The 12,925-nt window shown below is 30.0% G+C and overlaps 1 protein-coding gene across 1 annotated transcript in view; it reads right to left on the minus strand.

The window, feature by feature from the left end:
* LOC139527220 (serine/threonine-protein kinase Chk2-like) overlaps positions 1-12,925 on the minus strand; it is a 36,118-nt gene that overhangs the window by 4,163 nt on the left and 19,030 nt on the right. The window contains exons 6-15 of the mRNA XM_071322550.1: positions 11,155-11,263; positions 10,237-10,290; positions 9,693-9,757; positions 8,875-8,974; positions 7,874-7,912; positions 5,021-5,068; positions 4,155-4,318; positions 3,686-3,801; positions 3,248-3,333; positions 1,693-1,767 (exon numbers count right to left, since the gene is read on the minus strand). Coding sequence (XP_071178651.1) covers positions 1,693-1,767; positions 3,248-3,333; positions 3,686-3,801; positions 4,155-4,318; positions 5,021-5,068; positions 7,874-7,912; positions 8,875-8,974; positions 9,693-9,757; positions 10,237-10,290; positions 11,155-11,263 — 856 coding nt within the window. The remainder of the gene's footprint in view (positions 1-1,692; positions 1,768-3,247; positions 3,334-3,685; positions 3,802-4,154; positions 4,319-5,020; positions 5,069-7,873; positions 7,913-8,874; positions 8,975-9,692; positions 9,758-10,236; positions 10,291-11,154; positions 11,264-12,925) is intronic.

Here is a 12,925-nt window from a genome sequence, read left to right on the forward strand (position 1 = left end):
TTTTAATACAGAAACACTACTGTCTTTATTTGATACATATGTGTCAAGCATAGTGAATTATGGTAGCGAAGTTTGGGGATATCATAAAGCAATTGACATTGAAACTCTTCCTTTATATTTTTTAAAGAGAATTTTGAAAGTTAAGAAGAGTACTACAAATTACATGGTGTATTTTGAATTAGGTAGAGTCCCTATGTTTGTACATAGATACTGTAAAATGATGAAATATTGGTGTAAATTGATAAAAACCGATAATTTTTTCTGAACAAGAATGTATCCATAGTACACGGATGCCCCACTCGCACTATCATTTCTTTGTTCAGGACGCACGGACGGACGAACGAACAAATGGACTATCGTAGGTGGGGCATTAAAATTGTTATGCAGAAATGCTGGAGGCTAGTAATGTAAAAAGTAAAAGTAAATTGAATAGGTCATGTAAAATACGAGATTTATTATGTAACTATGGCTTAAATCATGTCTGGTTGACACAAAATGTTTTAAATGTAGATCTTTTAATAGCTGATTTCAAACAGTGTGTTACTGATAGGTTTATATCTGAAGCAATGTCATTTTTTTAGTAGTCTTCTAAATGTCTGTTTTACAAATACATAGATGACAGTCATGGTTTGCAGTTTTATCTTAGTAGACCTGTTAATTTTAGATATAAATCATTAATAAGCAAGTATCGTAAACATGCACATAATTTGAACATTAAAACTGGAAGGTTTTTAAATATAAACAGAAACGATAGAATATGTAATGTGTGCAACTGTTGAAGATGAATATCATTTTATTTTGGAATGTATTGGATACAAAGATATTCGTATGAAGTATATCAAACCTTATTATTGGAGAAATCCATCAGTATTTAAACTTATACAATTGTTATCTGTTCGTAATATAAAAGAACTTAATAATTTTGGAAAGTATTTATGTATCGCCGAAAAAATTCGTAATCGTTGAATGTGTATTGCATACTTTAATTAAGATTGTTAAATAATGCTAATTAATATCATGCTCCTACATTTGTTTATAATTGTATTAATTGAATATTAATGAATTACCTTATTGTAATATTTGTTGCTTACTATATTTAATGTAATATTTATTGTACTTGATACCTATAAGCTGTATTGCTTTTGGAATAAAGAATATATATATGAATTTTGATTATCCCTGGAGTGAAGACTTGGGGGTCTTGAGATTTCTAGTTCCTGATTTCTTTTTTAAATGTTTGATTATTACAAAATATTATACCTCAAAGCTCATACTTAGTTTAGAAAAATAATAAGCCATTTGGTTCTCTTATAATAAAAGTCATAAAAAACAAAAAAGGGTTTATTAGTTTCATAGGTTTCATAAAAGGGTGCAAAGGCAAATCATGAAGTAATACTAATCCAATTGATCTGATAATACAGTAAACAAGAATGTGTCCATAGTACACGGATGCCCCACTCACACTATCATTTTCTATGTTCAGTGGACTCTGAAATTGGGGTCAAACTCTAATTTAACATTAAAATTAGAAAGACTATATCATAGGGAACATGTATACTAAGTTTCAACCAAAAACTTAAACCTTAAGTGAGACAGACAGACGAACTGACAAACGAAAGGACCAACAGATCAGAAAAAACATAATGCCCCTCTACAATCTTAGGTTGGGCATTAAAATACCATTATACATACAGTGCCTATAGGAGGAATCATCCCATCTGAATCAGGATACATTAAATCTCTGGCTTTACTCAACATGTCTTCATCCTGTTAAAAAAAATGTTACAAGTTATTAAATAATTTTATCATATACTTAGCATTGATATGATAGCTTTGCATATGTGTAATGAGCGGAAGTACACAAGCCATAATTCCCCACCCAGCAGGATAACCCATATCAGCCCGGACTGATAACCCATATCAGGGGCGTCTTGTGCAAAAACCCATAACAGTGCTTCTCATGCAAGTTCTGGTATCGATTGTTTACTTTTCCATTGTGACGTCAGATATTTTTTATGACAACGTCAAAATTTACAGGAACTTTTGTCCCCAGTTTAGTACTTGCTAACAAATGCCATTGATTAAGAATCATTTTATAGTACAACAAACATGGAGTAATAATGATCATAAAACTCTTCCAAATTTTCAATGTTTCAAAATGCCTCTATAGGAAATGTTACCATACATATATATGGAGGTAGTGATGCTGTTGTTGGACTATTAAGGTATATTTGATTCATAATTTAACTTCTTTATAAAGTTTTTGACTGTTTTAGTTATTGCATTTGTTTATTTGCCTTATTTAGTCCTGGTATCTATAATGAGTTTATTTACATAAAACTATTGTTGGAAGTATATGATAAAGCGATTAATACATGGCCTTTTCCATATCAGCCTGGGTATCATCCCTCAACCCATATCAGCACCTCAACTCCGTCTCGAGCTGTTATGGGGGTCTCGGGATGATACCCAGGCTGATATGGAAAAGGCCATGTATTAATCTCTATGTAATACACAATATCCAAAGAAATCGTGTTAAATTCAGAACTATGTAAAACACAATTTGAATTAGATATGTTCATATCGGAATAATTTAGAAACTTAACACAGAATGAAAATAAAAAGTAACCATTATTACTATATTACTTTTACTTCTTAAAGGACATTTAAATTCAAATGTAACATTACAGGTTTTAGGTTTTTACAGAAAATAAACACTAAATAAAAGTTAATAAAAAAATAAATCATCAAAATTATCTCCCCTTACAATTCAAAGCTTTGATTTATCTCCCCTTATACTTCAAGGCTTTTAATTGTTTGAATCAATAAGTTATAACCATAGGATAAAATCTCATAAATTTCCTCATTAAAAATGTAAAGTCCAACAATTAAATAGCTTTTCAGCATCAAACTTTATTAAATTGAGTCAACATCTTCACTATTTTAAAAATTGCAATTATCTGTGATCGAATGTTGGGATACATCCATGCCATTCAGGGATAATACACTTGTCTGATAGTTGTTTAGAAATAAATATGATAAATTGTAACAGTAAATTAAATGAATTAGTTCAAGAAATTAAATTTTGGCTATCTTCTGGAGTTCTTACTTTTTTTTCAAATCTCTTATTTGATATGCATTTGGTTTTAGAGTCATGGCAATTAATTCCTGAATATTAATTGTCTTTATGCAAGAATCAATTGCAAGGTTTAAGCATTTAAAGCAACTTTGAGTTTTCTCAACTGACCTTGAACCATGGGTGGTTTATTGCATCACTCAAGACAATTCTTTTCTTCACATCTACAGTCATAAGTTTCTTAATAAGATCAATTGCTGAAAGGAGAAAAAAAAATCATAAATCAAATTTTTTTGTCATTACATAAGATTTCTACACTAAATAAATTGGATACTTCCTTTCTTTTAATCATTAAAAGCTTGTAAAATTTCTATTTACTCAATAAATTTATGGTAAGTTATCGATCTTAGAAAACTTTAAAAGGCAGTTGCATGTTATCCTATATTTATAGTGTCCATTCATCTGTTAAAAGTTTTGTGTCAAAGTTTCATAAACTTCCATGAATATAAAGTTTCTATTATCATGGAGAACTGTTGAATACTTTTCTATAATTAAATTTTAGGATAAGTTTCTGATGTAAGCAGCATTACAAATTAAGATTTAAATTACCATCCTCTGATATATTGCTCCAGTACTGTTTAGGGAATGTAAAATGTCCACCGAGAATCTGTTTGGGTAGATCCATGTCCTTTCTTTCATCAGAAAATGGAGGGTACCCTGATATACTATCAAATAAAAAGAGATTTGTTATCAAGTTTTGAAATACTTCAACTTTTACTAAATATTTATTCATCTCATCTTCTATTACCTCTTTACAAAGTTTCTATGCATATTCTATTTTCTAGTTTTATATTAAAGTAACAATCAATTCTATTTCAAATTTGTGAGCTCAACTTTTAAATCTTGTTAAAACCTATCTTTAAAGAAATATTAATTTCGGTACATTTCAACAACACAGCAACTTCAAAAACTTTTAACAAACACATACAGACATATGCGGAGATCAGAAAAAATTAATGCCCTGCTTCAATCATATTAGGAAATGTAGGAGTGGTGTTAAACAAAGAATTAGCCATACCATATAAATAATATAACTCCTAAGCTCCAACAGTCTATAGCCTTTGTGTACTGTCCACTTCCAGCTGTAATAAGAATTTCTGGAGCTAGATATGTTGGTGTTCCACAAAATGTCTTCATGATAGACCCTGCATCAACAAACTTTGATAAACCAAAATCTGTAACCTGTAATATATTACAATCTAAAATTACTACTGATGAGAAAATTAATTGTAAGATTCACTTCCATATTTTTGTATTTCTACCAGCACGTTTGGTGTTCTTCGTCTCATATCTAAAGTATTTTCAATTTAAATAAAAAATATAAAATTCTTTTTTCATTACACTGCTCAGTACAAGTCAGAATAAAAATTAAAGTTTGCTTATCGTGATAACATAATTTGTTTTAACATTTTAGATATTAGATAGATAGATACTTTATTCTCTAAAAAACCAAATACAAGTTTACAGAGAAACATACAATATAAATACATAAGCAATAGTTAAGATAAACAAATACAGTAACTTTTTTAAAAGTACAAAATTATGATTTACATAGTCTGAGTGCGCCTTGTCTTTTTCTGTCAAATTCTATTTCATTTTTTTAACAAAATCTAGTGAAAAAGTATTTTTTGAGTTAATACCTACAAACTGTAAAATATTATAAATTTGACAATGGAACTACTTCAGTACAGTTGAAATTTATAAAACGATGTTTGTCTCTTCAAAATATGAATTTTGATTGTTCCATTTGTATATCTTGTTCTTTTTTTGACTGAATTTGCAAAACAATTTGCCACTGAATGTTGAGCAAACAACAAGCAATGGTTGGTTTAACCAGTTCAGTAATACCTGTTATAGTTTCAGTCTCACTACCCTGATACATACCTTGATCAATGTTTCATTGGCATCTGTGGCAAGTAATATGTTCTCTGGCTACAACAAGATCAAAATATTACTATAACTTTATCACTCCTGTGTGCACAGAGAACAGCTTTTAAACATTTTTTAAAAGCCATGAACTACTAGATATCTTCATAGAGTTTAGATAATTTTGAGATTTCATCTTAAAATTTAAATATCTTGTTTTTTGAAACTTTTTATCTTTTTTGAAATGCAAACTTGTTTGTATATATAAAAATACACATAACAAGAATGTGTCCAAAGTACACGGATGCCCCACTCACACTATCATTTTCCATGTTCAATGGACCATGAAATTGGATAAAAAATATAATTAGGCATTAAAATTAGAAAGATAATATCATAGGGAACATGTGTACTAAGTATCAAGTTGATTGGACTTCAACTTCATCAAAAACTACCTTGACCAAAAACTTTAACCTGAAACATGCACTTTCATTTTCTATGTTCAGTGGACCGTGAAATTGGGGTCAAAAGTTTAATTTGGCTTTAAAATTAGAAAGATCATATCATAAGGAACATGTGTACTAAGTTTCAAGTTGATTGGACTTCAACTTCATCAAAAACTACCTTGACCAAAAACTTTAACCTGAAAAACTTTAACCTGAAACATGCACTTTCATTTTCTATGTTCAGTGGACCGTGAAATTGGGGTCAAAAGTTTAATTTGGCTTTAAAATTAGAAAGATCATATCATAAGGAACATGTGTACTAAGTTTCAAGTTGATTGGACTTCAACTTCATCAAAAACTACCTTGACCAAAAACTTTAACCTGAAACATGCACTTTCATTTTCTATGTTCAGTGGACCGTGAAATTGGGGTCAAAAGTTTAATTTGGCTTTAAAATTAGAAAGATCATATCATAAGGAACATGTGTACTAAGTTTCAAGTTGATTGGACTTCAACTTCATCAAAAACTACCTTGACCAAAAACTTTAACCTGAAACATGCACTTTCATTTTCTATGTTCAGTGGACCGTGAAATTGGGGTCAAAAGTTTAATTTGGCTTTAAAATTAGAAAGATCATATCATAAGGAACATGTGTACTAAGTTTCAAGTTGATTGGACTTCAACTTCATCAAAAACTACCTTGACCAAAAACTTTAACCTGAAAAACTTTAACCTGAAACATGCACTTTCATTTTCTATGTTCAGTGGACCGTGAAAATGGGGTTAAATCTCTAATTTGGAATTAAAATTAGAAAGATCATATCATACAGAACATATATACTAAGTTTCAAGTTGATTAGACTCCAACTTCATCAAAAACTACCTCGACCAAAAACTTTAACCTGAAGCGGGACAGACGGACGAACGGACGAACGAACGGACGGACGAACGAACAGACGGACGAACGGACGCACAGACCAGAAAACATAATGCCCATAAATGGGGCATAATAAATGGGGCATAAAAATCACCCCCAGTGTGTTTGAGTACACAGTTTACACTGTGTCTTTCGCCACTTTCAGAATAGTTACTTATATAATTGTGTATTTCAACTTTTCATGGTTGTAACTCTTGATTACCCACAGCATAGCAATGGATTGTTAATTATCTAACCTCCTATACATTTCTAGGAATATGATTGGTTAAAAGTATCCTCCTGGAGACCCTGTATATTCAATATTAGGTTAGTAGGGAGGCGGGGCTTAATTCAATACACGGTTAGTAGTGGATTTACAACTTGGAACTGTTTGATTATTTAACAGTATTGAAAGTTCTGTTTAATATTGTTATATCAAGGTTGTTGATAATAAATAGTTATTGTTTGAACTATTTTTTTAATGCAGACAAATTGAAGAAGGTTCTTGACCACTTTAATATAGAAATAAGCAGATTTGTTATGATAGCATTTGAGACAACTCATCTAAATTCAACAAATAAAGATAGTCAGTAAGGCCAAATAAAAAAGTATGTGTGGTTCCAGTTACATCTGAAAAAAAGTTAGGGTAGGTAGGTAGGAATTTTTTTTTATTTTAGGTTTCTTTTTTACATTGAGTCTATGGGAGCAACATTCTGATTTTAACAGTGCTTAATGAAAAATGACAATAAAATCTTTAGGGTAGGCTATTTTTTGGCAAAAAAAAGTAGGGACTGTAGGGTTGCTGGAACCACACATTTTTATTTGGCCTAAGATAAATTCGTTACATAGTGTGCTAGTGACCTAATATGATATATACGGGGTCAGTAAATTTAATATGGGGGTGAGAGCAACGAAGCTCTCACCCCCCATATGAAATTTACTGACCCCATATTTATCATATTAGGTCACTAACACACTATGTCACTAATAATGTACAAAAATATAAAAAAAAAATACATGAAATATATGATGTATTTGACACCAGAAAAACGCATATAAACAAACAACAAACTACTCATTCAAGATAGTAAACTTAATTTGTGACCATAAATTCACAAATTGATAACGTCAGAGCTTAAAATATAATACAGTTAACTCCTATTTGTATGTTGTAAAGAAGTTGTTCTTTGGTTTTTTTAAGATTCAATTTTCAGTCTCATTGAAAAATATTTAACAAAATGTTTCATTCATAAAGGAAAGTGAATAAAAAGCATATGGGTAAAAGACTTGGTGTAGGGAGAAAATAAGGAAAATTAAAAATTTTTTTTTTGGGGGGGTCTTTAGTTTTCTACGTTTTGTCTGTACGTCTTCTTTTTTTTCAGCCATGGCGCTGTAAGTTTATTTTTTATCAATGAGTTTGAATATTCCTGTGGTATCTTTCGCCCCTCTTTTAAACAAGTTCTCCGTCTTTTTCTATATATTCCCTTTTGGTTTTAACCAATAATTACCTTTAAATCTCTATGGGTAATTCCTTGATCATGTAGATACTGAAAAAATAAGAAAAATGTAAACTAGAAATAATTTGAACATTCAATTATTTCATTAGAAATATTTTAATTCTGTGTTACAAATACTTGTTTGTTTGTTTAAAATCAATTTTTTTAAGAACTAATGAACAAGTTGAATGCAAAAATTAAATGTATTATAAAATGCTTTCAAGGAGAAAGTTTTATAACAAACAAAAATTACTCAAAATACTGAACTCTTGAGTCATTCATTTGTCTTTAACTTTTTTGTTTTTCAAATATTCTGCATTCTCCAATAACACATATAAAGAGGTTGATAAGAGTAAAAGAAATCAAATATTTATTTTTGTATTAGATTGTAGCTAAAAATGTAATATGTTATTAAAAGTATTCGTTTTGATAGTTCAAACAAGATTGAAATTACAGTAAATTTAGTTATATAGCCAAGTGGAACAAAATCCAGACTTTTAGATGAACACATGCAGAAAACAGCATTGGATGAATAATTTGTAATTGTTATCTGGAAAATATGTCTTTTTAGGAGTTGCTTGTGCTCCATACAACCATAATTTTCCTTTTAAATCACAGAATTTTTTAGCTTAAATCAAAGCAATAACCTTAAATTGCTTAGATTGATCTGCTGTCTTATGCTGCGTTCACACCTAATTCGAATTCGATTAGCATTAACTAATTTGATTTAGTTTTATTTGCATACAAAACGTTTTCCGTCCAAATGTAAATTCTAATTCAAATTGCAATGCGCGTTAAATTTGCTTTACTGTTCGAATGACGTTAAGTTTCAATTTGTATCAACAAAAACTGATTTCTATTTCAAATTGGTTGATTGGAATAAGCCAATTCAAATCAATTCGATTAAAAAGGAAGAGTGTGTGAATGCAATTAGCCAATTTCGATTCACTTTCTATTCGAATTCAATTTGAATTAAATATACGTGTGAACTAGACATTATGCAAACAACTCACCTTTACAGCATGAATTATCTGATAAAATAATAACTTAGCCGTAGGTTCATCGTACTGCCCTATACTAACAACTTTATCAAATAATTCACCGCCTTCTACTCTGTAAAAGAAAACAGAGTAAGTATATAGACTATAAAATTACCTCTAATTAATATTCAGTTTACTAAATATAAAGACATTCAGAAAAAAAATATTCGGAAAATCCATATACTAGTAATCGTCATATTTTTAATTCATTATTTTTGTTTACTTCTTTTTATACTATAAAATGATGCAATAACATCAAGTATTCATTAGTATAAAACATTCATACTGCATTTAAACTTAGAAAGAATAATTTGTTGAAAGGGTCAATGTATAATAGTGTTGAAAAAAGTTAAAGGTTTATTGCACTAATATGGCTACAATTGTCCTAAACCACCTATTTGAGGTCTACAATATAGCATATATGTGTGGACTTATCAATATCAAGCATCCTATCAACCCTACACTGAAGACTATATTGGTGTTTAATATTGATATGGATGTGATCTTCGAAAAGCCATTCTCTTTTATTGCTATTTAAAAAAAAAAATCCTTTGATCTTACGGACTGCTAATTTCCATTCTCAGCACAGTAGAGTGATATGAAAAATTATCGATAGAAACTAAGGATAAAAAGATTATCATTGGTAATCTCAATTTCAACGTACAGACTTAAGCAAGAAAATCTATCTCGCTGAGATGACTAACGAGAATCTATAAATATCTATACAAGATTGGAGTGATTATAACTAATACATATACATAAAGATATTCAGAAATCTAAAATATACATACAATTCTAAAACTATATATAAAACTTCTGGCAGGTCAATAACATCTTCTATACCAATTATACATGGCTGAAAAATGGCAAATAAATAATAAGGTTTTTCTCTACAAAGGTTTTACAAAAAGTTTTGAAATATTTGTTTACTGCAGATTCATTCTTTTCATGGGATACCATTTTTTATGGATTTTGTTGTTACAGTTGATCTAAAAAATTAAGTTTACAACGAATAAAAAATTTACTATAGTCATGTATATATGCAGAATTTTGCAAAACCATGAAATCAAATATAGCCATTTAGTGCTGATGTGACAATCTAATTTAAGATGATAACAACATGACAGCAATTTCTACAGTTAAACATGATTTTTACACCGTACGTTTACACTGTTTTAAACTCTTAGTGAAAAAAAACCTTGTGTCTTTGGATCCATGTAGTTGATGTTCGCCCAACATCTTCTATATAAAATTCTAAGATTTTTTATTTGCTAGCATACATTGATTGTTGATTCCTGACCAATATTAAATGTTTTTAATATTGTTAGTACTTACATGTCGTAATGCTTTCAGTATTTTTACTTCCGTCATAACTTGATTACTTAGATTCTAAAATATAATATATATTCCTATTAACATTGATTCATAATTGTCACATAGTTGTACCAATAGTATCTTATTTCATGGGATTTTAAAATATTGAAATTTGGATTGATGAATACAGAAAAAATACATGTCCATAGAATTCCTTTTTTTCAGCAAGATTACACATTTTGCTCTGAAATAATTTATTTGAGTTAAATTGCCAGTAAGCAAAATGATTTATTTAAGGTTGTACCCAACACCTTGGCTAAAATTGATTTGGCTCGTTTAATTTTCATAAAATTTTGACAAACGTTAACTTTGACCATTTGACAAAAATATAAAAATTTCAAAAAAATTGAACTAACCACTTTATCAGACAAATTACACTAATTATATAGCGTTTTGACTAACCCTAATTTTGATCATTGAGAAGCTTAAAATTTCCTTAACAATACAACATGATTGAAACGTTCAGCTGATTTTTCCAGAGTGATCTCCCTGTAGTGTTAGGTACCACCTTAAGTGTTGGTTGTTAAAATACCCATATCCACAGATATGAACGTAGATAACTTATAATTTCTGGTCTTTGTCCCCTCCTTCATACAGTTTTACACTTGATGAAAGCATGCTTGATTACTTTTCCTCTGACATTGTGACATCTCTGATAATGCCTGGTCTTGTTTCGAAGCCATGATACAAGAATTACTGAGCGCCTGAGTAGGGTGATATAGGCGTAGAGAAGGATGATAAAAACCATTATAGATGTCCCCACAGTAAAGTAATAATTAATTTAAGTGAACCAGAATTATTCAGTTCTGATTCACTAAATGATGAGGAGTGTTTTTAAAGACCTTGTTTACTCTTGTGCAGTCAGTAAATGAAACTTACAACTTGATGTTTGCCACCAATGGAAAACTTTTTTTTAGATATAATTTTTACTGCAAACTTTTCACATGTTCCTTTTTTAAATGCCAACTTGACCTCTCCACATGCACCCCTGTAAAAAAATAATTCAAGAATAAATCACAGAAACTGCTTTAAATTGATTTCTTTATAAACAGATGCATGAAATCAATATTCTGTATATTTCTACAACAAATTGTAATTTTAAAAACTATTTAATTGTATACTGAATTAACACTTTACAGTTTACTATTTTATTTATATTAATATTTTTATTATTTACAGAATTTGAGATTGAGCAGATGTTTGATAGTCTCTGATTATTTATTTTTATTTTTTTTTTAATTTCAAACAATTTATAGCTGTATAAACACCTGTTCATCATTACTGTTTGTCAACTAATGTATGTTGACCTCCAGATGTCTTTTTTAACCTGATGGTACAAATATAGACAACTGGAGAATCTTAAAGATTCTATATATAAACATCATTGTTCATAAGCAAGTGATAAGTGTTTATTGTTTCTTGTTTTTTTTTATATACAGATTAATATAGACTGTTGGTTATCCTGTTTACATGGTTTTACCCTAGTCATTTGGGGGCCCTTTAGCGCTTGCTGTTCAGTGTTCGGTGTTAGCCAAGTCTATGTTGAAGTACTTTAACCTATAATGGTTTACTTTTACAAATTATGACTTGGTTGGAGAGTTGTCTAATTGGCAATCATGCCACAGCTACTTAGGCCAGGGTTTTTTAATTTGTTGGTTTACGGATTTTACCCATAAAAAAGTCGGTTCGGTCGGTCGGGAAAAAAAAGAAAAAAAACATCTTTCAAGACAGAATCAAAGCCTTAAAGGCTGTAAAAGCAATTGCTGCCATGTTAATGTTTGGGGACTTTTATTTTTCATCCACATATATACAAGAATTAAACCTGACACGAGTGTTGCAGGGCCGTAACTACATTGAGGCAAATGAGGCAAATGCCTCATGTTTGAAATTAAAAAAAAAAAAAAAAAAAAAACTGAAACAAAAAGATTGTCAAATTGTTTTGACGGAAAGTGTCTTGCAAGAAGCCAGTTCTCTTCACTCTCTGGTGTAGCCCCTTCATGTTTTTCGTGATCCATGTTTCTATTTTACTTTTAGTAGTTCAGAGTTGATGGTCTATAATGATTGTTTGTACTTCTATGTCCCGGGTTTGTCTTTTGTTAATTTATTGTCCTACTTAATGACTATAGTCTGAGTGTTGATTTTCATTTGTAAACGTGTGATTTTGAAAGGTTGCATGCCAACCGATGTCCAGACAATGTGCGAGAAAATATTTTAAGAATATACGATGCTACAAGACAAAGAAATGAATCGTCGTTTCTGCATGGAGAATTGAACTTGATATCAGAGAGAACAAAACTGGCCTTTTTCGTAGAAAGATGCTGAAATGGTTTAAATTGAAATATGGTCAACAATTCCACGGTATCAAAAAAATAGAAAAAAAACCAACAACAATGTATTGCCATACGACCTTTTACATTGAAGGGTTACCCTTGCATTAAGTCATGTTCAGACTCTTCAGTTTAACAAAAAAAAAAAGAATTTTGAGTACACGTGCACGTAACCTAATCGCACACAAAGTCAGTGTATAGAAAAATACGAATGATCAATTGATAAAGTGTAATTCCTGTTCTTCATCTTGATAGTTGCTGGATGGTCTCCAACAATAAAAGAATCATTAATATCGTAAAACAAGGTCAAGATGGTCCCTAGT

Source organism: Mytilus edulis, chromosome 6 (genome assembly GCF_963676685.1).
Source record: "Mytilus edulis chromosome 6, xbMytEdul2.2, whole genome shotgun sequence".
Classification (NCBI taxonomy): domain Eukaryota; kingdom Metazoa; phylum Mollusca; class Bivalvia; order Mytilida; family Mytilidae; genus Mytilus; species Mytilus edulis.